General features: G+C 39.7%; 2 protein-coding genes across 2 annotated transcripts; both read right to left on the bottom strand.

Moving 5' to 3' along the window:
• Positions 1-6,061: 6,061 nt before the first annotated feature.
• On the bottom strand, positions 6,062-12,679 carry LOC115816476 (L-asparaginase 1-like). Its single transcript, XM_030779430.1, has 11 exons — positions 12,604-12,679; positions 12,348-12,442; positions 11,785-11,967; positions 11,497-11,622; positions 10,968-11,063; positions 10,620-10,746; positions 9,881-10,005; positions 9,378-9,545; positions 9,075-9,185; positions 8,905-8,958; positions 6,062-6,121 (listed from the first exon to the last, which is right to left on the bottom strand). Exons 1-11 carry the CDS (start codon positions 12,677-12,679, stop codon positions 6,062-6,064), a joined length of 1,221 nt encoding a protein of 406 aa, XP_030635290.1.
• Positions 12,680-20,911: 8,232 nt separating this feature from the next.
• LOC115816475 (60 kDa lysophospholipase-like) lies at positions 20,912-24,470 on the bottom strand. Its single transcript, XM_030779429.1, has 11 exons — positions 24,395-24,470; positions 24,155-24,293; positions 23,577-23,718; positions 23,296-23,421; positions 23,058-23,153; positions 22,712-22,838; positions 22,217-22,341; positions 21,741-21,920; positions 21,412-21,510; positions 21,074-21,121; positions 20,912-20,953 (listed from the first exon to the last, which is right to left on the bottom strand). The coding sequence occupies exons 1-11, from the start codon at positions 24,468-24,470 to the stop codon at positions 20,912-20,914; spliced, it is 1,200 nt and encodes a 399-aa protein (XP_030635289.1).
• Between the last annotated feature and the right edge of the window lie 2,941 nt (positions 24,471-27,411).

The following is a 27,411-nucleotide window of genomic DNA, read 5'->3' as shown; positions in this document are numbered from 1 at the left end:
TGATCCTGACCGAAACTGTCAGTGCAGTTGCCATCGTGGCGGATATAGCAACTGCCAGTAAAAATACTGTAGTTTCTTTTATAGTGACAAACTAGTATCACATCGACATCAGCTTTCCATATGAAAATAGATACGAGTATTGCAGTTGTTAAGGGAATCACTGCTGTAATGGCAAATCCACAAGCTGCCGCTAACGGTACAAGCAGCATTCTTACAGGAACACAGATGAGCATAAACGCCCCTGTGTATACATGGCATATAAGTACCAACAGCGCAAAAATGTCCTCTGCAGTTTCATTCTCCTGTTCATATATGTCCAGCATTGTCAGTATCTCCACAACCTGTTTAACAGCAGTTATAACTGTTACCCCCAATAAGGTTGTCGGTTTGACATTCACAATGCTGAAGAGGAATCCAAACCAAGAACCTGTCACCCTTACTTGGACCTGTTCCCAAAATGTTGGGGTCATCATGTTTCTCCAAAGTATCAAATTTGGCACAAATGCTTCCATGGAGATGGACAGAGTCATATATGGAATCACACCAGTGAAGATGTTTGGTCCCACTGCCTCAATCATGGCATCAATGGACATGAGTGTGAGCACAAAAGCAAATGCACCAAATGCCAAGAAGGCTATGAGTGACTCTGCAAGAGAGTAGTGAACAGTAAAATATCAGTTAAGATTCTTTTAAAGAGTTATTCTAGCAAATTATCTTAATTATTAAAGCTGTGTCTCAAATATTTACTGAACATAGACCATTGTACGTTACAGAAATATCAAAGTCGAAGCCTTACGGGTGCTTCACCTTTGTTGTCTAGCTGTATATTAGGTCACCATCTCACATGATCAGTTCACCCACAGGATAAAGACAACTTTTAAATTATCATATGATGCACTGCACTATTTTTTGGATTTGTATGTTAGAAATGTGGTATTAAAAAAAGTCTCAGTTCAACACTGGCAAACTTACAGATACTTGAAAACCTCTCAAAAACATTGAACTATGCTTAGCTTATGTTGTTTTCACAGTTCCTTGAGAAAACTACAGTTAAATAAGTAAATACAGAACAGCCCATATTGAGATCCATAGGATCTAGTTCATATGAAATATTCATTCAGTCTGATTCAAAAATGTTATGCTTTCCAGTGCTAAATTGACACATGTTTTGAAGTTTGTAAAGCATTTTAAGTTATTCGCTAGCCTGACATTTTGATGTTAACTTCATGACGTACCAAATATTTTCACTGAAGAGTATCCCATGATTGGCAGTGTTGCAGATGAGGAGGTGATCTTGTCTGGAGAGGAGATGGTTGGTGAGAGAGCAGAGTTGTTTTGAGAGAAAATGCTTTGTTGAAATTAAAGAGAGAAGGTCGTGGATTTAGTTTCAGTTTTGTGTTCATTTTTTGCTTCAGTTTGTGTGTTTTGTGTGCCCACACATGAGGTGCATGCAGTCAGGGTTTTTTTTTCCAACAGCAAACAGAAGCAGGAACAGGAAGACAGCAACAGGATTGGGCACAGACAAGATTTTCACTTTTTACAGACTCACAGGCAGGGACCTTCAGACCAAGGAGTGTACTTGGTTTTAAACAGACACTTAGCTCAGGGATATGTTCAATAAAGTGAAGACTTTGGAAATAAACAACAACAAAGTAGGGATATTTATCCGCAGTCAAGGTAAGGCCAAATGAACAGAAAACAGGTGCACAGAACATAGAACTTCAAGAGCATATACATAGATATTTCACATATATGTCAGTAACAATTAGAGTGCAATTTGATTTGGTACCATCTGTAATGGATCGGCCTCACGCTGGTGAGTTCTTTGATGCATAACTGAAGCTTGACCATACACTGTCCCACTATGGAGAACAATCACCTGAAAATGGCCCTTGACTTCAGAGAGATAAGACTGCTAGTGGCACACCAATCGTATCCGACAGCGTGCAAAACTGTTCCACGGGATAGAAGGGTAAGAGACATTTGGTTAATCATAAGATAGCTGGAGCAGAGAAAGTTCCAGAGCAAGTAATCAAAGTGATCAAAGTTATTTCAATTATTCCTGGAACCTCATTTTCACCTTTTGGAAAAGTTGTCTGATTCATAATTTTCTTGAGACTTTCTCCTATGTCCAGCCCTGACCTCGACCACAGATCCCAGGCCCATGAGCCTCAGGGTGTGCCATTCATAAACAACACATACATCATTACTGTACCCAACCCAGTGACCGCTGTTGCCATGTACATGTAGCCAAATTCCACAACATTTCCATCCTACTGTCCTTCAATGCCTGGTTAGTGGCCTATCCCTTATGTACAGATGGAGTCTCTTGAGAACAAAGTAGAGAGATAAGGAATCTAGTACAAAAGCTGTCAGTCCACAAAAAAGGTCCCAGCGGTCCATTCATCCTTAGCACAGCTAGTGCCGTTCCCAGGGCAGCTCCAGTGCCCTTCCAAGTCAGAATCAGTCCTTCATGAGCCTGGTGGCCATTTGGCTGCATTAGTCTTATCAAAACTGTCATTGCAGTTCCAAAAGCCACTGCCACGACCAATGCCATACAGAGTACAAGCCTTTCTTTTATTATTCGGCCCAGAGGAACTACAAGTCTTACTTTCCATATCACCATAGATGTGACGATTGCCATTAACTGAGGGAATCAGTGCTATAGTCACAACTCCAAAGGCTGCAGTGACAATTACCAACATCAGCCTTACATATGCACAGACTATTATAAAACTCCTGAGGGACACATAAAATATCATTGCCATTGCTCTGAGTGCTTCATTTCTTTCCACGAGCTTTCTCGAACAGAGTCCGACGTTCATCACTCCCAGCATGGTGAGAGGTGCAGGAGTACTTAAGACAAGGTAATAAACGCAAAATGAAAGGATTTGATACTATAGCTTAAAACTGCCCCCCCCCTCTCTTCCAATGAATTACTGCTTAATTCTTTCTAGACTAGGAGCAAAAAGAAATGTTAAGTTGCTATTCTCTATGGTGAACATTCACATTGTAATTTCCTTCAGTCCCATCAGGAGGAGATAATGCACATTCTCTGTCTCTGTCTCTCTCTGTCTCTCTCTTTTGCACACATGCACACACACACACACACACACACACACACACACACACACACACACGCACGCACATACACACACAGACACACAGAGGCTCACACAAAATTGTTCAAAATTACTTTGACTGGAAAGCTACGGTGCACGGAACAGAGCTGCACTATATTAACAAAGATTGAAGATTTAGCTGTAACAAAATTTGATCCCCAAGCTAAGACAGTCTGCAAAATGCTGCCGCCTGCCAAGATCCAGTAGCACATGGCTCTTTAAAAGAACCTCCTTATGTCTTCACAGCCAGTTGACCAATTAGGGAGCTCATCACGTTGGCATAGCAATTGGTGGTAATTATGATGCATATGTCTCTCAGCCAACTGCAAGACAAAGAGGAAATCAGAAGCAAACAAACAAACAAACAAACAAACAAAAAAGCATAAATCAAGTGGACTGTAGATTTAATTCAAAGTGAAATTGTCATCATTCTTCCAAGCCAAACCCACCAGTCTGTTTTCAAATAGCCAATGTAATCACCATATGTGTATGTTAGATGCAGTTACAGCACTAATGTTGTGATTTACTGTGATTTATTCATCTGAACCACCACCCTACACCCCCTAGTTTTGTTAACAATTTAATTTTCATATGGGAGCATATATAGACTGATTTTTTGTTTTGTTTTGTTTTGTGTGTGCCTGTCCTTCCACACAAAGGGAAAATTAATTATTGGAAATAAACATAAGCTTGACTCTGCTGTCATTACCAACAGTGCACTGCTTTCCTGATATCTTATAGTGACCAAGAATAATCACCAGGAATCAGGAATCAACAAAAAAACCCTTTGTTTTAGGGTGTGCTTTGTCGGAAACAGTCCCAAAATATGTGAACTTTTTTTTCTCTTTGCGCTCTCCTGTAAGGTAAAGATGGGATGTTTCATCCTGTGAAAAACAGAAAGCAAAGAGAAGATCAGGAACTGGGTCTCCTTTAACTCACCTTAAACCTTCTTTAGTGACCTTGAACACTAAATCCATTAAAACAACTGAGTTCCCAAACCTTTTCAAAAATGCAAAATTCAGCAACAATGTGTCAACCCAGCTGCTGCTCTAGCACTGGCTAGAGCCCATGTGGCTTACACAGTCTTTGCCTTCAGGGGTGGGACTGATGAATGTGGATGACTGTGTCTGTTTAAAGTCATATCCCTCTGACTCATTATGAGGGCCAGCATGTGTTGAGGCAAGCATGAGTGACTGGCCCAAGATTAAAAGAGAACCGAGACCATGTTTAGCTTTTTAACTAACAATGATGGCAGTAACGGGGTATGTGTGTGCTCAGTGTTAACAGGCCTGTAGGCTAACACACACACACACACACACACTCACATGCACGCACACACTCGTGCACACACACACGCACACACACATACGTGCACACACACACACAAACACACACACACACACACACGCACATTCCCAACATCAAAGGAAAATATCAACCAAGTACCACGTGCCACAGAACGATCAAATCTGGGACAGACATTCTATTCTAACATTCTAACAGCCAGCGGATAGAACCATATGACATCACTGAATGTTTCATCCTAAAAGCTAATGGGGTATGTGTGTGCTCTATGTTAACAAGCCTGTCGGCTTACACACACACACACACACACATACACACACTCACACACTCACACGCGCATACACACACACACACACACACACACACACAAGCACCAGCACTAGGTAAGGCAAAGCAATCTTACAGAAGGGAAAAATGGAAGTGCTTTGTTTCTGAGTTGGCTAAACATGTCTGACTGTACAGTATACCCACTAGAAAACAGGAACTTCACAGCAGAAAGGGAAGTCTGAGTCTTTAAATGACCTTAAAGACAGCTGAAGGTTGGAAAAATTCTTCAAATTCAGCAATTATCTGTCAACCAGACTGGCCCTCAGACTGTAGGTTTCCTCTCTCTTCTTGCTTCACCATGCAGTAGGAGAGTGGTGATGTTGGAGGTAAAGTTGTTCAGTAGATGAATTACGTTTGCACATGCGTATAAAGACACTCCAAGACTGTATGGCGCTTGTTGGCCCTGCTCTTAACATAGCCTGATATTAATAGTAGTTTATCTTCATGATTCTGAGCAATTGTCAAGTGCATTAAATTTCTCAATGTGTTCATATTCTTCCTCACACTAGATTTTGACATGTTCTTTATAACCAACATAGGCGGTAATCCAAGCCCAAACCCACTGATCCAAACCCACACCCATTTTAATCATGCACATGAAGCCATGTTGCAGCACACTTCTAACACACAGCTCTGTACTGTCTGGTTCCCTCGCACGCAGACTGATAATTACGACGGTAAAAGGGAGTAAACCTGAAAGAACCAGAAAAGTCACCAGTCCAAAACACAAAGTTACCCGTTAAATTCATCATCAACGTGCTACTGCTGATCCAACAGCTCTCCTTTCACTTTCCTAAATCATGCCCTCCCCTCATGAGCCCCTCTATTATTCAACAACATTGACCTTACTAATACCCTGACTGCAGTCTCAAGCCTCAACGCTATTGGCAACAGAAGTTAAAATATCATTACGTTGGTCAGGACAGTGGCCCGCGATACCGCTCCAGGCCGTTCATGACACGGTTGTTGTTGTTAGAGAACCGCTGGTCAAATTACGGTTCCAAATGCAGTGGGGGAAAAAAAAAAACTACCCACATCTATTTTACAAACAAGCAGATCAGTGTGAAAAAGCTCCTCATACAGTTTAGGCAAAAATAAAGAAAGTTTGAAAATTCCCTGTCTGGATTCAGCTCTATATTTGTATACATCCAGAATCTCCAACATATTCAGAATATTTCTAAAAAAATTGAACCTTGAACGATTGCTGCTCCAAGCAAGATTAGAGCGTTGACTTTTCTATTGTTAAATATGGACCGTAACCAAATAGTTCTCAGTCTAATTTTGCTCCGGTTCCCAAAATGCTGGTGTTAGTATTTCCCCTCCAAATTATCACGCTTGGCAGACACGTTGTCATAGCAACGGATAGACTGACAGAAGGAGACACCCCAATGAACATAGTTAGTCCTATTGGCTCGGTTATTGCATCCTTAGACAGCAGCGCGAGAACAAACATAAATCCAGCAAATGCCGGGAAGGAGCTACATCACATCACATCACATCACATCACATCTTGGTTAAACAAGAATATAAAAATTACAAATTTAACGTGCAAGTAATTTTGAGAACAATTACTTAGTGATATTACACCTGTCTGGTCTACATTGGCAAATGGCTGAATAATTTAAAACATTGTCGATTATTATAGAAAAATACACGATGAGACAAACAAGACTATGGTAAAATGTCTTTTTTTTTTTAAAAAAAATGTAAATATTCTTTCAGTTTCATTCAAAATGTGACCCTAAAAAGTCTTTCTCTCTTCTAGTGTGAAGGTGTCACATGAGCTGAAGTTTTCAAACAGTTTCAAGTTATTGGCTTTAAGTTTACATTCATAAACTTTGCAGTCTGATATAAATTTGATAGCATACCAAATACCTTCACTGAAGATCTCCCATGATCGACAGTGTCACAGATGGTCTTGTCTGGAGAGATGGTCAGTATAGGTTGTTGTGACAAAAGATGTTTTTCTGAAATGATTCTTGTCTGTATTGTGGGTTCATTTTCATGTGGTTATTTTTTGCGTGTATGCGTGTGTGTGTGTGTCTGTGTGTGTTTGTGATTGTTTGTGCGTGTGTGTGCGCGTGCACATGTGTGTGTGTGTGTGTGTGTGTGTTTGTGATTGTTTGCGTGTGTGTGTGCACGTGCACATGTGTGTGTGTGCGTGCACATGCCTAAGTCCTAAGTCATGAGTATCACGTGAATGATAACTATTAATTTTGTATCAATCTGAATCCTTACATATAATTTCTTTGGGGAACCTTTGTACACTTTGTCGCTGTAGGTATTTTCCCTGCTTTTGCTCAGATGGAGGTAAATTACAAACAACACATTATCATTACTGTCTTTGAAAGCCATTCGCTTTCCTTTAATGCAATGTCATTTGAATTTTCTTGTACAAGAACTATATTCACATGGTCCCAGAAAATAAAAACTCACAGAGCACAGAATCAAGGTTGAGCCGACATATTACATCGCTAGTCCTTAAAATAAAAACAGAACAACATTTTTACAGTGTGTAGCAGAAGTACCGTTGAGATGAGCAATTTTCTCCAGAACACTAAAGCAGTAGGAGGTAGTTCATTTCTATCCAATTGTTCAGCAGACACATTAAACATTCTTTTCCAGTGTACAACCCTCAGCTTTAAGTTTATTAGCAGATCTTTATGAAAGATGACGTTACAATATTAAAATATTTTCAGGATATGAAAAACACTGTTGAGCACTCCAAGAGCAGATTCATAAATGTTTTGCATTTGCAAATTTTCAGTTGGAACTTACACTGTCCTGCTATTGGGGTGCGGTCACATGGTCCCAAGCTCTTGACCAAGAGATAAGAATACCGCTAGTTTGGTGATGGTACCCGGTAGTAGATTGGAAGGTATGCGTTGGAGACGCAGTGATATTAACAACAGAGTGGATATCACTTTTGAATTGTCTCTGTCAGGCAGCTCATTCTGAGCATATCCAGTGTGAAAAAAGGAATGATGATGCTAGTACCTCAACAATGCAGCGTTTTCAATATAATTAGAGCTGAAATTAGTTCTCTAACACTGAAACGATGTTCCCTCATAGATGGCTATAATGTTCATGCATTGATTTCTTTCTGCAATTTAAAGAGATTTAAAGTGATCCGAGAAGACTTTTGCAAAGCTGCAATCCAGCCCCAAAAAGAATCTATGGTTAAGGCCAAATAATCTACGGGTAAGGCCAAAAGAAACCCAACAATCAGGGTCAAAATGTACACTTGGGAAATCTGTGGAACCATAATTGCTTCATTTGTGATGGATAACTCAAGATGTTGACTGGAAAAAAAGAAGAAAAAAAAAAAGTAGAAAACAGCAGTAAAATTGATAGCAGCTACTGTTGTTTCTTTGACCCTCCCAAAACCGCTCCTAGCTACAGTAAAAGTCTCTCAGCCAACCCAGTGAGTTTTACCCAATGTGGCATGAACCCTACAAACCCTGCACAAAAAAACCTGTCATTCTCATTTCTACTCCGAGTGCATTCTCCAGTTTGTGCGTAGCTAGCAATGTTCCGTTTTGGTTATTAAACTGTGCAGTAAAAACAAGCACCGTGACAGACAGGACTGTTTTTGTAAACTGCAGATGCCACACACACATCACTTTAAGCATGACTGCCAGGAGCAGCGTTTTACTTACATACCACATCATGGCCAGCAGAGAAAAATAAATAATATAAAGATAAATATCTTTAAGACTGGGAATTAAAAAAAAAAAAACTGTCCCTACAGCTCATGATGCTGAAGGAGAATACCATAGTAATACACGTGACAGATTTTTGATCTTCAGACAGTTTTCCTACTATTCAGTCTTCAGTTAAGCTAGGCTTGAAAGAGAGAGAGATGGCAGTATTAGTTCATTTATAAACTTGCTTAATGCAAAAACAAATGTCACCAATTAGCAGCGCAACACTAACATGAAACCGAAATGACGATGAATTTAAGGTGGACAGCAAAGCATCATGGAACGTCCAATCCCTCTGGAAAGATACCTTATCTGAAAGGCAAGATAGAAAGATGCCAAAAACACAGTTACATAAATTTGTCTTGATTTCCTTCATGTGTGATATAAAAATTATATCTGTGTTAAAAACAGATAAATAAATAAAAATCAGATTTTAGACGTCTTACAACCAGTCGTTTCGGAGGAGCGCTGGATTCTCCACAGATACTTGCCTCCAGAACCTGGAATAAAGAAATTTTTTCCAGTGAGTACAGTGAGGAAATGTATTGTATTTCCCTGTTGTACTGAATTTTGTGTTATTTGCCCTCACATGACATGTGCCATTATGAGTACAAACCCTGCGTCTTGTTTCAAAGTCGGGGAATGTCTTAAGAGTCCAAACCATTTTGGTCAGGGCTGCTTCAGGAGTGATGTCGTAACCAAGGACTACACCTGCACTGGTCAGTGCCTGAGAGGGAGAAAAAGTCACTCTGTCAGAGAAGAAGAAATATAAGTTTTTAAAAAAAATTACATCATATATCTTAGGTTTTCAGAAAAAGAAATCCAGAAACCAAAAAGATAAAAGTAAATACTGTTGAGTAATATGTTTAGTGTGTGTGTGTGGGTTGGAGTGTCTGTGTGTGTATACCTCAGACGCAGCATAAATGGGTAGAACAGTTCCCCTGTAGACTTGAGTACAGTTAAGCATCACCACCTTTCTGCGTCCAGCCTCAATCAGAGCTTCCTTCAGCCAATCATGTTCTGGAGCATTGCCTGAGCCGAACGTTTCCAGGACGACACCATCTGCCCCCTCCAACACACTCCTCACCTGCACAAACACAAAATACACACACACACACACACACACACACACAAAGCTACTGTATGATATAACATAATCATGATTACCTTAATCACATCCTTAGAAAAAGGTGGAGATGAAGCGGTAAATAATGCTACAGTTGGAGGAAAAAATGCAGATCTATTACATTATGTGCCTTTAAAACTCAAACATTTCCTGTGTTGATTTTTGTATAGGGAAGACATAGAGATGAGAGAAAAGGAGACTTTTTTTTATCTCTGCCTGCAGAAGTTTTCTACCTGGCTTTACTGGACATGTTATCTGCTAACTCAGGACTGATGCCTAGAGTTTGTTAGACTTACATATTCTTCCTTTATTCCAGGGAAAAATCGCAGGACCCTCACATCTGGTGGAGTATCACAAGCTTCCACATTCAGGATCTCCTCTTCCTCAACAGCAGCCCCAGTATAAGTCACTGATACAGAGACTGTCAGTGCCCAGATCAGTCAAGGAGTACAAATGTCTCTCCAGTTCTCAGTGTCTCGCAACACAATCATAATCATGTCGCTACAGAACTATACATTAACAATACGTGAACTTCACATGAACTCCAAGGCCTAAAGTTCTTTTCAGATTAGTTTACTGAAACATCCATGAAGGAGCATTTCATTCTTGAATGTATTTGTGAGGAATTGAACGTTCCAGATTCTGTATACAGGTTAAGACAAGCATACTGCACTGCCAGTTGTGTAAAAGTATAGTACATACAATTATGTACAGTACATAATACTTGATAATGATAAACAGCTACGTTACTGGTTTATGTATTTACTATAGTGTACTCTATGATATTCATACAGCGATAAAATTGCCTAATGACGCATTTCTCAGAACGCATCTCTGTCATTGAGCAACGTACGACTAGATTCGAAAATATGAAAAAATCCCAAAATACGAAACTTCGCAAAATCCGCATTTTGAATAAGGGACACTCAACCTATGTGTGTGCGTATATATATATATATATATATATATATATATATATATATATATATATATCAGTCATAGGTCATAGGTCAAACAGGTGCCTAGGAATCTTACCTTTGATTATAGTGTCCATGTATGCCAGGGGTACTTTATTAGGACTGTCAAAGACACTGAAACCATCACAGTCAAACTTGCGCACCCGATTTCCCTGGAAGAGCTTGCAGTCACAAAAAAGCATCACCTGTGAGGAAAAAACCTAAACAAACAAAAAAAAAAAACGACATGTTTAAAAACTGAAGATTATATGCACACACAAAAAAAACATATCTTCCTCAAGATGTTTGCTTGTATGTTTTTATGCATGGTCATCATTATCTAGTTAAAGCTCCACTGATATTTTTACCCTCCAAATCCAAGAGAAACCATAGAATGTCTTGACGATATTTGTCGCCCTCTACTGACCTTATGCAGAGCTGCAGTTTGGGAACAACAGCCAGCAATCAGCATAGCGCCAATGAAGTTATTCCAAGCATCACTGTGAGGGTGGAAAATATTCCTCTGCCCACACAGAGAATCATCACAGGTTAATATAGACTTATAACAAACGTAATTAGGGTCATATTGGGCACCTGTTCTGTGAAGGGCGACTATATATAAGCTGCTTTGGCTGTTGTAGAATTTCAAAGTAAAAGAGTTTCAAAAGTCTTTCTTTCTTTCTTTCTTTCTTTCTTTCTCTCTTTCTCTCTTTCTTTCTTTCTTTCTTTCTTTTTCTCTTGTTATTCAGAAGTCACATGGCACTGTAGTTGTCTGTAAATCTCAGGACAATGGAATAGAGTTCATGCAGCTCAACATGGACTAAGAAATAGTGAAGAGAAGCAAAGAGAATTTTCTGAATGTTCTGAATATTCAGAAGACGGGAACTAAAGTTAGCATGAATGGAAATATGTATAATTCGAGCTTTGTCACTGATAGAGTTCATTAGTTATCTGACCTGTGCCCCGGTGAAAACAACAGGTTTTTTCAGGTCCATCAAAATGAACGACAGAGCAGAAGAGGTGTACGCCATCGTGTCTGTCCCATGAAGAATCACAAAACCATCATATTTGTCACGCGCTTCCTGGAGCACAGCATGAAGAAAAGGGAGGGAGAGAAAATAACCAATAACTGATAACAGAGTGAACATACAAATTGTGTGTTCGATTTCTAATCACTTTAAGTGCAAAATATACTGTTTTCAACCGACGTGTTGTGTGAAATGATGGGTTTGGATGTAGAGTACCTGAATTCGAGTGGCGATCTCAAACCACTTTTCGGGCATTATCTTAGACGAGTCGACAGGAGGTTCCACAGCCTCAATTTGATAACGGACGCGGTACGTTGTGTTCTTATACAGACTGCGGCAGTCATCTACTGCTTTTTGGCTGAGGTTACGAAAATGATGGTGAAACAAATTAATATCCACCTGTAAACAGACTACACGTGTCAGAGAAATTTGACTTATGCGTTCCATACATTCATTGCAACATTCCAATTTAGAAAGCAAAACTCTCAAAACTCACAAATAATCAAAATTATGTATTTGTTAAAACTCTCTTACTACGTCACTACAATAGCAAGAACAAGCAACAAAAATTACAGGGCCACTACTCTGAATTCTGGATTATAACATCATGTTTAAGAGCTACTAAATTCTTATTACACTGAATTTAAATCAACATGTGAGAGAAAATGAGCTGCTTAGAGAGCTTGTAGCATCTAATACTGTATTATACTGATCATAACTAGGAACTGGACTCACGGCAGGAATATGCAACCATCTGTAGACACTATGCGTGCTCTGGCCTGCTCTTCTGTCTCACTGGGGTTTTTTTCATACAGAATGGTCATTTTAATGAGAAAATCTTTCAGATGCTCCAAACTCATTGGCTCCAGTAGACCTGAACATCACACAGATATGCAAATACACACAAACACACACAGAGGAAAGTCAAAAAATATGAGAGTAGTTTTATACTCTTGCATACAAAGTCTAGCTATTGTCTTATATTAAAATAAATAAATAAATAAATGATTGAAGGAATAAATAAATAAACCTCACCCTGGCTGCTGTGTCCCATTCCAAAGGTCCCGCCAGTGTAGAGCACATAAACACTCCCCTGCCCTCCAGCCGCCATAGTGATTTGTCAGTTACAGGAGTAGGTTTTATTAGTGCAAATTTTTGACTCTGCAGACAGAGAAAAATAACGGGATCATGGTACATGCAATGCTAAGGAAAGCAACCTACCAAGATGTTATGTGGGTTAAACTGATTGATTGACTGATTGATTGATTGATTGATTGATTGATTGATTGATTGATTGATTGATTGATTGAAGTCCAGAGAGTTTTGACCTTCTGGACCTTCAAGTTCTGGATATCTCAACCTGTTCAGTCTGAGATTCTGAACAGTAAATTGGGGATTTTGTTCTCAAATAGATAACTTTTTCTTAATTTATCAGTTCAAATTCCATCTTCAGCTGAAAGGTGCTCTCTCTAATTCAAATCAAGTCAACCTTATGGTAATTCCTTTTACCACAATCAGGTGTTGAATGAAAAATGCAGTATAATTCCCCCAGAACCATGGTGCTCCATGTAACATAGAACAGCAGTTTACAGTTTGTGCAAAAGGGACGGTAATACAAAGTGTCAAAAAATACAACAAATATAGACTAGACAGTTTTGTACAAAACAGCAAACAATAAGTACACATAGTAGATGTTAAAAACAAAAAACTGCAGGAAACAGGAAAAAAATAGACTCTCTGTACAAGGCACAGAGTACAGAATAGATGAAGTGCAGAAGACAGTCCTTGACAGGACTTCTTAAAGTGTCTAGTGCATATGAAGTGTCTCTCATGCGAAGTGTTTGGGTGCAGCAGATGAAAGAGAGCAGTAGGTGAAGAGTTCAGCGCACAAGAGAGTGCAGAGGTAAATGAAGAGTGGGCGTGTGGTGGACCACCCATGTTTGTGATCCTGGGACGACACAGATGGTACAGAGTTTCCAACCTCCGCAAAAGTTACCCAAGATACCCAAACTGTATAAAGGGTCAGGAGGTTGTGGTCTCAGAAAACTGCATTTGAATGTGCATTTCTTGTGACATTTCAGGGGGAAAAAAAGGGTTTAAGTATTTGCAAGCATGTCTGGAGGACAAGTCATTCTCTGAATATATTATGTTCAATCAAATAAATGAAAGGGGGGGGGGGGTCACTCTCTTGCAAAGAATACAATTTTCCTTGTAATCATTGTTAGCAAACCCTGGGAAATTCTGTTTCCCAATCTGTTCTATGTTAGTGAAACCTGTTTCGTTTGGGAGGCGGAGAGCCTGGTGAGGAAGATGCCATGCTTAAATCTCAAATCCCTCGCTGCTTTCAAATTTATGACAATCCGCGTTTTTATTTCCGTGCGCATGCATAGTCGTTGCCAACTCCAAAATACAGCGTCCGAACAACACAGTTTTTTTTTCCTTCGCAGCTCCTGTGAGAATGCCGAAAGTCTGCGACTGTCTGTGAGCTTGTTCTTATCCCATACCAGTAAATTTGATGAAAAATGATAAATAATTTTACAAAACAAAGCAAAACAAACAGAAAAAAAACCTCTTCAAACGGCACTGGTAGTGTTTAGTCTTCGGGCTCACAGCGCATTTTTGTCCTCTTTAAAAATGACAGAATTTCAGAATTCCCCTTCTCTCTTTTAATCCAGTGTAAATTATTATAACGTATTGACGTATTGTGGTGTAACGTGTGTCGTGCATCCGGTGTCCTCAAATACATTTTTCGATTATGAAATTAAAATCTCGATACTGCACACTCAGGTTTCCTCCCCGCTCCCTCGCTCCATCTGGTGGTCATTTGGAGTCCTGTAGAGTTCTGTTTTCATTGATTTAGTCATTGCCTGTTTTTTGTTTTTTGTTTTTTCCTCGGATAACTCATTAGCTTCACCTGTTTCTGTTGATCAAGCCTGGTTTCTGTTCTGTAGAAATTACTCTGCCCTTTCTTTTTTCCTTGCTGAGGTCATGATGAGACATGATCTTGTTGTATTTGAGTGCTACTAGTATGTCTGAGTTCTTTTGAATGATGCCTTGTACCCTGCCTTGTTTCTGTTCTGTGACTCAGCTTCTTAGCCTTGCCCACGTTAAATAAAAGCTGGTGAACTGCACATGCGTCCAGTCTCTCATCCAGTTTGTGACAGATATATGATGATTCACTTCCTCCGTGTCTTATTGCGTGTGATATTATCATTGTTAGATATTGAGACTTCAAACAAAGACAGGTAAACATGGCAGAATTTCTCATGATTTGCTGGGATTTAAAATTAAGCTACAGATATGAACAAACTATCCAATTCATAGATCACACACTGAGCAACTCAATAATGAAAAGAACATTTGTGCATTCCTATACTCATAAATACTGGATTTGCTTACCTGTGTGCAAATGCAGCTATAGAGGGGAAATCTGAAGTGAGGCAAATGGAGACACAAATGCACAATCCACTAGCTCCACATAACCATGAAACTGAAAATGAAAGTGATAAGGAACTAACACTGCCTAGTCATCATGGGCTACCCCACCCTCCTGAGTGATAACGCCCTGCATATTTTTACTTATGACCAACACAAATATACACGATGCAGCAATTGCCATATGTGTTTGTCTGGTTCTATGTACGTTCCTGGTGCTTTTGTTCGGCCTCCAATAAAGATGCTGGAGTTTGGTAGGCGGTTGCTGTCCATGGTGCTGGTTATTTTTGAGGCCACTTCTTAGAGAGCTGGGGGAACACATGAGAATAAGTAATGGAGATGAGTGTCACGAGATGAATCGATCTGGCTTTATGCAGGAAAAACATTTTAGAGTCTCTGAACATCAAAATCTACAAACTCTGTGGGTATGAAACATTATCCTGTAACAGAGAGCTGCTGTACATAACATTAAAACAACTGTATCTTGGGCTATATATGTATGTACATCTGTGTATATATACATACATACACAGACATACATATACATGCACACATATTTTTATGTGAGCCTACGTTGTCAACTATACAGATAACTGTTGACAAATGTTAATCTATATGACACCAGTGAGAATAATCATGTTATATAATTATTTGAAGATTTAGAGCTATTTAAATGGGTGATGTCTCAAAGAGTAGTAATGGGTTCCCACTGACTGAGTACATCTCTGTGTTATAACTGAGTTTTTCAAAGAACGATAAATCATACATTTCTGCATGTCGCCTGAAACCTGGAACCTTTTTCCCCGAATACATGTTTTTGGATTTTGTACATAAGGATTTTGTTCTGTTAAATAAAAGTTTCCCAGGTCTTTTGGTTTCTAATATATCCAACCAGAAAGTATAGTGCACGCCTTCAAAGAGAAATGTCTGTCATGTCCACCATGGGGTAACAATGCACACCAAGCTTGAACATGCCAACTTGTTAATGAGTAAATTTAAGGAATAGACAAAACAAAACAAAGAAAAAGTTGTATACGAATCAAGAGAAAATGGCATGTTAGTCATAATTCCATGTGATGGTTCCAGTACAATTTATCACTCTAATGAAACAAGTAATGATCAGTTAGATGAAACATGGATACAAAAGTCACTTTTGACTCTTTTAAAAAGTAGTAAAGTCCCAAAATAACATCACTAAATCAAGTATTTGTGGGTGTCAGTTTTATGTAGCATGTTTTCACACGCATGAAATTGTTCTTGAATTTGCCAGTGTTGTCAGGTCTATGCACTTTGTGTTTGCATTCTCTTGTGCCTTTGTCAATCTCTTTTAAAAACTGCACCAAAAAGGTGTCAGTCATCACCATAGAAACTACACAACAGCTGTTTCCCATAACCTCAGAGTAACCCAGGCCACAAAGTGCTAACCACACAGATGTTCTTCAGCCAATCGCATCACAAAGGGTTAACAACATAGCCGTGCTTTGGCCAATCAGAACACAGGTCCGCAGCAGAGTAGGTAGGCTACACAGCATACGCTAGTCAGACGCTGGGCAACACTGTAGAGAAAGGACTGGTGGCTGAACTCCCGAAGATATGTGTGTGAAATCTCGACAGATTTCCGTAAGTAGGTGATACAGACTCCCGAATCGGGCAGGTTTTTTGAGTTGAGTTGAGTTCGATGGCGAGCCAACCCAGACGAGATCTCCAGACCCGTTGATTGAAGATTCCTGAACTGAAGAGCCAGAGTCAAGAACTACCAATGTTGCTCCTCTCCTGCCATGGTGGTAGAATAAACCTCGCAAACCACAACAGGACAGCCCCACTCTTGCACTCAACTCCCTTTGCCTTCTTCACTCTTCTTCAAAGCATTCCCTGTGCCTGTGCAAGGACTGAGTCATAACCCTCACTGATTTAAGCAAGTGGACTGAGTATCCATATTACTGATACATTGTATTATTGAGCCTTGGTACGGTGATTGTATTATTGCTGATACAGTGAATAGTGAATTCTTGTAAGGTTGAAGTAAGCTGTAAAGGATGGTATTGAACCTGGTATTGTTTTGATATTGCTACCTACCTGATGTTGGATCCAAAGATTGAGAATTGAGATTACCTCTGATAGGGTGCACCCAGTTTGATATAAGCATAGTTGAAAGAAACTCAATGGTTCAAGATCAAAGAAATAGTGACAAAGGAAATACTTCGTTGCATAACTGAACTGCAGACTGAACCAAATGTTATTTATTTTACTTTATTTTCAAAGAAATACAAGGTACCAGTTCATCACTTTTGTCTTGTGTGATCATTGAATATTGCAAACAGCCCTTTCTGCCTCCTGTTCGAGCCTGGAATCCTCTGATTTTGGTCCAGTGGAATTGCAATCTTTAATAACTAATTATTCATTTACAATATGACCTCCACTACCAGCAGTGGCAGGAGCCGTATGCTACATCAGTCTGGATCATTTTGCCGATTTGGAGACAAGACTGGAGCTTCTGCTTCAAGTACATTAATGTCTCTGCTAAATGTAATCCCAGTTAAATGCTTTGATTTGATTACATTCAAGCTGGATTACTTCCATTTGTTTTTCTTTCAACTGCACACAAGTGATTTACAGTCATGCCACCCACAGTGCACCTTCCCTTAAGCTTCTTCTGGCTTAGTATTCGTTAGTACTGGAATGAGAGATTGTGTGCTGTGGACCATCCTGAAGACTTTTACCCTGTCGTGGTATGAGGGGGCTTTGCATTCATCTGGAGATTCCAAATGCTCTACTGAATGGAGGAAACTCCTGGCAGATTCAATAATTCTCGACAGGTCTGAAGAGAGAAGCCAGGTTAAGCACAGTGAAACGATGTCCACACAGCTTTATTAGATGATAACAGAAATTAAACTCATGAGCATTTAATCTCACACAAATCAAACAGCTCATCTCAGAAGTGAGTAGACACGGCTTCAGATTGAAAGTCTCATAAAACGCCCGCAGAGGGGAATACATGCTGCAAAGCAGATCCAACAACTGTTGCTGTTACACAATTTCAGAGTTTAATAAAATTTGCTGATAGCAAATAGTGATAAAATCACTAAAAAATAGTAATAAAACAAAAATAGTGATAAAATCATTAATAGTGATATCCCACTGGGACGCTCAGAGCCAGTTCATTCTCAGTGCTGGTCCCAAGCCTGGATAAATGGGGAGGATTACTTCAGGAAGGGCACCCGGCATAAAACTTAGGCCAAATCAAAATGCAGATCGTAAATCAGAGTTCCATACCAGATCGGTCGAGGCCCGGGTTACCAACAGCCGCCACTGGCACTGTTGACCAACAGGGTACTGATGAAAACTATGTTACTGTTGGAAAAAGGGGAAGGAGAGGGGGAAAGCAAGTCTGGAGGAAGCTGGAGGCCCAACCTGAAAGAGATTGGAGACTGCAAGGTGATGACAGGGGAGAGCATAGCAAGGCAGCATCGGATGGTGGTCTGTAGTATGACTTTGAGGATCAAGAGGAGGAAGAAAAAGAAGGCAGAACCACAGATCAAATGGTGGAAATTGAAGAAGGAAGACTGTCACGCGGAGTTCAGGGAGGAGTTAAAACAGGCACTGGACAGCAGCGAAGAGCTGCCGGATGCCTGGGAAACTTATGCAGGAGTGATAAGAGAGACAGCTAGGAAGGTACTGGGAGTGTCTTCCGGACAGAGGAAAGAAGAGAAGGAGACATGGTGGTGGAACCAGGAAGAACAGGAAAGTACATGGAGAAGTTGGCCAAGAAGAAGTGGGACAGTCAGAGAGATGAAGAAAGGCGCAAGTTGAGGAGAGAGTTGGCGAAGGCTAAGGAAAAGGTGTTCTCCGAGTTGTATGAGAGGCTAGACACAAAGGAAGGAGAAAAGGACTTGTACCGATTGGCCAACAGAAGGACTGAGCTGGGAAGGATGTGCAGCAGGTTAGGGCAATGAAAGATAGAGATGGAAATGTACTGACAAGCGAGGAGAGTGTGCTGAGAAGATGGAAGGAGAACTTTGAGGAGGCAATGAATGAAGAAAATGAGAGAAAGATAAGGTTGGATGATGGTGTGATAGCAAATCAGGAAGTGCAGTGGATTAGCAAAGATGAAGTAAGGACAGCTATGAAGAAGATGAAGAGTGGAAAGGCAGTCGGCCCGTATGACATACCTGTGGAGGCATGGAGATGATTAGGAGATATGGCGGTTGAGTTCTTATCCAAATTGTTTAACACAATCTTGGACGGGGAGAGGATGCCTGAGGAGTGGAGAAAAAGTGTACTGGTACTGATTTTTAAGAAAAAGGGCCGGAGCTGTAGCGACCACAGAGGGATGAGGTTATCCCTGCCACAGCATGAGGATATGGGAAAGAGTGGTTGAATCAAGTCAAGGCTAAGAAGAGAGGTGATGATTAGCGAACAACAGTATGGTTTCATGCCAGGAAGGAGCACTACAGATATTTGCTTTGAGAATGTTGTTGGAGAAATATAAAGAAGGTCAGAGGGAGTTGCACTGTGTCTTTGTTGATTTAGAGAAAGCATATGATAAGGTGTCGAGAAAGAAGGTGTGGTATTGTATGAGGAAGTCGGGAGTGGCAGAGAAGTATGTAAGAGTGGTACAGGACGTGTAAGAGGACAGTGTGACTGGTGGGGTGGGCAGTAGGAGTGACAGGTGGGTTCAAGGTGGAGGACGTTGTGATCTGTAGTGAGGGTAAGGGGCAGGCTGAGGAGAGCCTGGAGAGGTGGAGGTATGCACTGGAGAGAAGAGGAATGAAAGTCAGTAGGAGCAAGACGTGTGTGTATATGAGAAGGAGGACTGTGGAACATTGAAAATGCAAGGAGCAGAGGTGGTGAAGGTGGATGAGTTTAAATACTTGGGGTCAAAGGGAGTAGAAGAGAGGTGAAGAAGAGAGTACAGGCAGGGTGGAGTGGGTGGAGAAGAATGTCAGGAGTGATTTGCGACAGAAAGCTACCAGCAAGACTGAAAGGGAAAGTTTACAAGATGGTCGTGAGACCAGCTATGTTGTACGGTGTGGAGATGGTGGCACTGACGAAAAGACAGAAGGTGGAGCTGGAGGTGGCGGAGCTGAAGATGTTAAGATTTGCAGTGGGAGTGACGAGGATGGACAGTATCAGAAACGAGTACATTAGAGGGACAGCCCATGTCGGACGGTTTGAAGACAAAGTAAGAGAGGTGAGATTGAGGTGGTTGGGTCATGTGTGGAGGAAACATTCTGGGAACATTGGGAAAAGGATGCTGATGATGGAGCTGCCAGGCAAGGTGAAAAGAGGAAGGCCAAAGAGAAGGTTTATGGACGTAGTGAAAAAGGACATGCAGGTGGTTGGCATGACAGAGAAAGATGCCGTGGACAGGAAGAGATGGAAATGGATGATTCGCCGAGGTGACCCCTTGAGTTGAGTAAATTGATATTTATTTTAGATGCCTTGTGCTCCTAGATGAGGCAAATGTTTTCACTGAAATATGTCAGGTGCACAAAAAGGAGCTAACTCCAATTGCAAAATGCAGCACAAATGAACAGAATTCAATTCATCTATCACTGATTTCATCAGATAGTTCGCTAAAGGTTTTGTTACTTAACATCTGTCATGTATGTCATTAAAGACAGTTAAGAGGCCCTGGGTTTGTGCAATGCAAGTTTATTTGTATTAGTAGGAATCATAAAGCATGCAAACAATGACAGAAAAATTGGCTAGGTTAGGCAGAGTGGACAGTAGATATTAATTTCTTCAGCCGATTTGTGGCCACGACTGCTGCTCAGAAAGCTCAAGGACAGTGCAATAAAGTCAAACTAACAACTGGGTACATGAAATTCCTTTCAGATCAGAACAAAATGGAATTAATGAGAGAGCATCATTGGTGAGGTACATAATCTACTTCAAAAAGTTCTGGCTAGTACAGCTCTTGAGTTAAAATCTTTTGGATGAACTTTATCTGTAAGAGAGAAGGGCACAGAGAAGTAGAGACTTGCATTAGCTTTTATTCATGTGTAATATAATGAAATGAAAAAAATTACATGAACATAAACTAATGTATTAGATGTTTCACACTCACCTGTTTTGGAGGAGCACTGGACTCCCCACAGATACTTGCCTCCAGCACCTGAAATACAATCAGAAAAGAGTAAACAAATGTATGTGTGACAAGCCAGATACAAGCCAAATGGATGGACCCATTATTCAGTTTCAGAAAAAAAAAGGAGAGAGAGGTAAGCTTCTTTCTTTCTTTCTTTCTTTCTTTCTTTCTTTCTTTCTTTCTTTCTTTCTTTCTTTCTTTCTTTCTTTCTTTCTTTCTTTCACGTGGAAGTCTTTCCGAGTAGGTCAAAGTTACCAGCTATTCAAATAGTGTGTGTCTATATCTATGGTCTGTCAAGTATTATTGTGGGTAAATACCTGGCGTCTCGTTTCAAAGTCAGGGAATGTCTTGAGAGTCCAAATCATTTTGGTCATTGCTGCTTCTGGAGTGATGTCGTAGCCAAACACCACACCTGCCTTGGTCAGAGCCTGAGCAACAAACAGGTCATGTTGTCAAAGACAAAGAGCATAAAAATATCTAGTCTTACATTTTTCCAACACTGACCAAAATCAAGAGAGGCAGAAGAAACTCTGTGTATGTGTGTGTGTGTGTGTGTGTGTGTGTGTGCACGTGTGTGTGTGTGTGTGTGTGTGTGGGTTGGTGTGTCTGTGTGTGTGTGTGGGTTGGTGTGTCTGTGTGTGTATACCTCAGACGCAGCATAAATGGGTAGAACAGTTCCCCTGTAGACTTGAGTACAGTTGAGCATCACCACCTTTCTGCGTCCAGCCTCAATCAGAGCTTTCTTCAGCCAATCATGTTCTGGAGCGTTGCCTGAGCCGAACGTTTCCAGGACGACACCATCTGCCCCCTCCAACACACTCCTCACCTGCACAAACACAAAACACACACGCACACACACACACACACACACACACACAAACACACACACACACACACACACACACACACACAGAGTTGCTGTGTGAGGTGACTGCAATTAACTCAAACAAGTAAAGCAGCATGGATCAGGATCATGCATGACAGTAAACTTCAAAAACACTGTTTTCCATTGGGATGCTTCTTTAAAGTGATTAATGAAGATCTGTCAGATGTTGTTAGAAATGCATCCTCTTCTCTGCTGGGATTATCCATTGAACTATTATTGTGGTATGTGAGACTTACGTATTTTTCCTGGATTCCAGGGAAAAATCGCAGAAGTCTCACATCAGGTAGACCTCCATCCCTTGCAGTCTCCTGTCTGTTGACAAAAATGGTCTCTTCCACTGGGTCGGACTTACAGTCACGCACTGACAGAGACAAACACAGTCAGTGCTCAGACCTTTAATAAGTCTTCAGTCCATCTGTTTCCTCAGTGGACTTTCACAACCAGTTCATAATCGCCTCATGTGTTTATAAATGCCTCTGCTGTTTAATAGTTATAGCTATTCATCAGTTTCTTCATCAGTCCTAATGTCTTGTACTATTACACTATTACATTGTCCACCATAATATATTAGTTATGAAAGTGATTTCATATGGCTTTACACAGGTATCTCATATGTAATCACATAATATGCTCAGTGTTTCCAAGTGCAGGACAGATTACCTCCAAAAATGATTTTCGTGTTTTGAAAACTCTTTGTTATGAGCTGAAAGGCATAAGCCACATGTTCACACCTTTGATAATGGTGTCCAGGTAGGCCAGCGGTTTCATGTTGGGACTGTCAAATACTCTGAAGGAGTCACAGTCAAACTTGCACACTCGATTACCTTGGAAGAGCTTGCAGTCATTGCAAAGCATCACCTAAGAGAAAATAAAGCACAAATGGTCTTAAAACCATTCACGTGAGTGGCCATATCCTGTTCAAAGATTAGGTTCTAATGTCATTTGTGGGATCATTTTTTTAAATAAAAAAAAGGACAGAATGAAATAAAATAAATAAAAAATTGAGGTGATATTGTTCCTTCTCAAGCCTAAAGAAATGAAAGTGTTTTCCGAAGCAATATGTCGCCCTCTACTGACCTTCTGCAGCGCTGCAGTTTTGGAATAACAGCCAGCAATCAGCATTGCACCAATAAAGTTATCCTCAGCATCGCTGCGAGGGTGGAATATACTCCTCTGTCAACGGACAGAAGCACAGTTACATATGAAATATGTATAGAGTATCTTTCAGTGAAATACAGAATTATGCTTGTGGTAGAATGATAAATCACTCTACTGAACCCATATATGAGCGAAATGAGTTTATGAGTTTTCAGACCTGCGCTCCGGTGAGAATGACAGGTTTTTTCAGGTCCTTCAGAATGAATGACAGAGCAGATGAAGTGTATGCCATCGTGTCTGTTCCATGAAGAATAACAAAACCATCGTATTGCTCTTTGACCGCCTGGGAAGATGAAAGAAGAGAAGGAGTGGAGAGAAGGAAAGCAGAATAAATAATTAAAGAATAAAAGCAGATTGTTCTAAATAATTCAAATTAAAAAATACACCAGCTTTAGTTGACATGCTTCCTGATATTCATTGGATTTAGAACAGAGGTACCCGAATTCGATCTGCTATCTCGAACCATTTTTCCGGCACCATTTTAGACGAGTCGATCGGAGGTTCCACAGCCTTGATCTTGTAGAGAACATGATATTTCGTCTTCTCATCCACAGACGGATAGTCATCTACCGCCTTTTGACTGAGGAACCAAATTTAAGGTAGAAGAGATGAATATGGATCTTTAAACGGACTGTATTTAGTGCAAATATCGACAGTAATCTACCTCAGTTACATTTCTCTTCGGCCCTTTTAATTGAGTTGAATCTAAAAAAGTTCTTCCTGTGTTAACACATTCATTATGTGAATGTACTTAGGAAAACTCTTAAAACACAAAACATAATGTAAGTTATTGTAAAATTATTAGAACTTTCTGAACACTTATAATACTGAAAGAAGGAGCAACAAAAAAATTATGGATCCATTACTGTAAATTCTGGATTAAAAAGCAGCAAGGTATTACATTCTCTAAATTACACTGAATTTGAATTAAAACGTGCGACAAAATTGGGTGCTTCGGAAAATGTTGCAGTATCTAATACTGTATTATACTTAAAATAACTAGAGACTGGACTCACGGCAGGAATATCCAACCATCCTTAGACACTATGCGTGCTCTGGCCTGCTCTTCTGTCTCATTGGGTTTCTTTTCATACAGAATGGTCATTTTAATCAAAAACTCCTCCAGATGTTTCAACCTCATTGGCTCCAGTAGACCTGGAGATCACATTCACAAATACACACAGACATACTTATCTATCATACTTATCATACTCATATACAGACCATTTTAAACTAAGTCTTTTAAACATACTGACCGTCTGCGTTGTAGCCCATGCCGATGGTGCCACCGGTATACAAGACGCAAACCCTTCTGAACACTTCTGTCGTCATGGCGATGTCTTGATGTAACACAACAGGTTTTAGTCAGTGGAGCTTTGTAATGCTCTGTGGTAAGGATTCTGGTCCCTTGTGTCTTATATATATATCTGTAACTGTGCAGACAGCTGATGTAGTGACACACACGTCAGTGGGTTAGTGTTTCTCTCCTGGTCATGCAAAACGTCACAGAAAAAGAAAGACACATTCACTCAGTTTTCTTGAGAAATGTTTGGACATCATTCACTTGGAGAAGAAACTTTATTTGCTCAAAATATCTTCCTCTTCTTGAAATGTATAGGTCAGCAGAAACACGAATTGGTTACTGAGTAGTTTATCACTGTTAATTTTACAATTTGTACAACATCTTGAATTAAGTTTACCTGATATGTGCGTATTGCACATAAATCACGTCTTCCATTTCTTGATGGTTTAAAAATAAACAAAGAAATAAAATGTTCCATTGGTGATGTGCTAGAACACAGTGAACTTTATGTGATTCATGCATAAGGCACAAAAATTACAGTTCAACTCTCTTGTCTTGAAATAGTCCATAGTGGTTAATATGAAAAACATCATATGAAAAAAGTCACGCAGTGTGGACACTGTAGTGTGTTATAGGCAAAAATAATAAATAAATAAAATAAAAGAAACAAAGAAAGAAAGCATGTGCAAATATGTAACTCAGACAGTATGATCATGTTTAAATCTGTAGATCATTGGAAGTAGTTACTGCAAGGGTTGATACCAAAGCCTGTGTTCGTCTATGTATATATGTCTGTCTGTCTGTATGTATGTATGTATTTATGTGTGTATGTATGTATGTATGTATGTATGTATCTATCTATCTATCTATCTATCTATCTATCTATCTATCTATCTATCTATCTATTTCTATATGTAAATTTCCAATGATCATGGTGTAGGTGTATGATGACATTTTCACATTGTTAAAATGATTTTGTATCTTGACAAGATTGTGTTCTTAAGAATTCTGAGTGTGTTATTCATATTTCAGACAGACTTAAAAATACAGGGAACTAAGTCAGATCAAACCCTAAAGACATAAAAATATCCCTTTTCTGTAAAGTTGAGTGACTACTGGTCTCATAAGTCCAAGCACAGAAGTCTCTAGGAACCTGTCAGTTTTCTGCTGTATTTCAAATAGATTAAGTTTGGTACAAAACATTAGGGGAAGAGAACCATTTACTTGTTTTTGCTCTTAAATTACCACCCCCACATCATACACAGTACATTCTCACTCATTCATTCACTCACTTGCTCACACAAACACTCACTCACTCACAAGTCAAAATATCCTCTCTAGCCATACCATCGAGTATGCTCTCTATCAAAATTGCCATGAAACATATCATTCAGAAAAGCTTGCTGCATCTTTGAGTCACAACCTGTAATAACTGAAATGTCATTTACATAAAGACATGAAGGTACATATATTCCTTCCCTTATTAGACTGCAGACTATGCTGAAGTAACACACTTGCTACCTACCTGCTCTATTCTCATCCACTCTTTGCACTGGGAACCTTAGCATTATATATATCTGTGGGAAATTATTGTTACAGTGACAACTTGCACCAGGGAACAGGGTTGAGAGCATGTCTCCTCGTTGCTTTTGTCGGGGGAACTGACTCACTGGAATCACACGTCAAACTGGCCTTTTCTTGCGTACAAACACAGTGCTCATTTTACATAGTGTTTTACACCCATGTCAGTCAAATAAGAACTGGAAGTATGCAACAACAGCTGTGTTTAGTGTTTTAACAACATGTGCTTTAGCATTAGCATTTGTCTAAACACAGTGAGAAATGAAATGTTGCCATTACCATATGCGTCAAACTTGTGGGATCTTGTTTTGAGAGTGAGGAACATGTGTGTGAATAAGAAAAAAATTAATTTATGCTACCATTTACAGTGCACTGTATCACAGGTTTAAAAAAAAAGGCCAAAGAACAAAACAGGTCTAATTATGAAATACCTTACTTCTTCATTTCAACTTAAAACATCGACTTAAAATATATACTTAAAATACTGTAACAAGAAGTGATGCACACACCAAATCCATGTCTGTGTCTGTAGATTATGATAAATTATGCAGAGACTATAGAATTATACATTTTTAGATTAGGAAGGAAAACTGTTATTTAGGTTATTCAATAATCATATGAAATTCCTAAGAGGAATATACTCAGACATGTAAGTTTTTAACCTTTGACATCTAGTTAATTTCATCACGTCAATGTTTCATTGTCTCTCGGGTGACGTGATGCTCTGGAATGACTGTAAATATACTAGGAACTAAGTGAGCTAAAGAAAGAAAAAAACAAAAACAGAAAATTCAACTTCCCTTTTCTGTAAAATTGAAGAGTGGCTTTCACGATGAGTCTAAGTACAGAAGTTCCTAGAACTCTCTTGGTTTTCTAATGGACTGATTTTGTTTGTTTGTTTTATAAATATCTTATGCCATTTGTCTCAGTGATGATTCAGCTAATTACTCAATATGCGAACGTGCAAATGTCAGTCTGCTGACTCCCAGCATGTCAGTACCATCACACTGTTTGACTTATCTGAGTGTCAAATCCTGACAGACACAGGTTAGTGTTGGTAGAATACTGTGTTTAAGTCATGACGATACTTAACCAAATACATCGGCGAAAAGGTGAGCAAAACAATAAGTGCAAAAGGCCAATCAAATATTGAGACAGATGTATTGAAGTAAAGCATTAGGCAATAGCCAGTCACACACAACTATGAAACCAAAGCTTCGAAGGCTGGTTTGGTTTGTTTTCATTGCATCATCAGTGTGAACGTTCTGCCTGAATTATTCCAGAACACTAGACTACATGTCAGGGATATCTTTTTTTTTTCATGTAGAATAAAGGTATGAGCTAAACACATTGCAAAGGTCACAGGAGGTACTGGAGCCTTTCCCAGCG

This window comes from Chanos chanos, chromosome 7, assembly GCF_902362185.1.
Source record: "Chanos chanos chromosome 7, fChaCha1.1, whole genome shotgun sequence".
Classification (NCBI taxonomy): Eukaryota; Metazoa; Chordata; class Actinopteri; order Gonorynchiformes; family Chanidae; genus Chanos; species Chanos chanos.
Note: the sequence above shows the minus strand (reverse complement) of the source record. Positions and strands in the feature narration are given on the sequence as shown.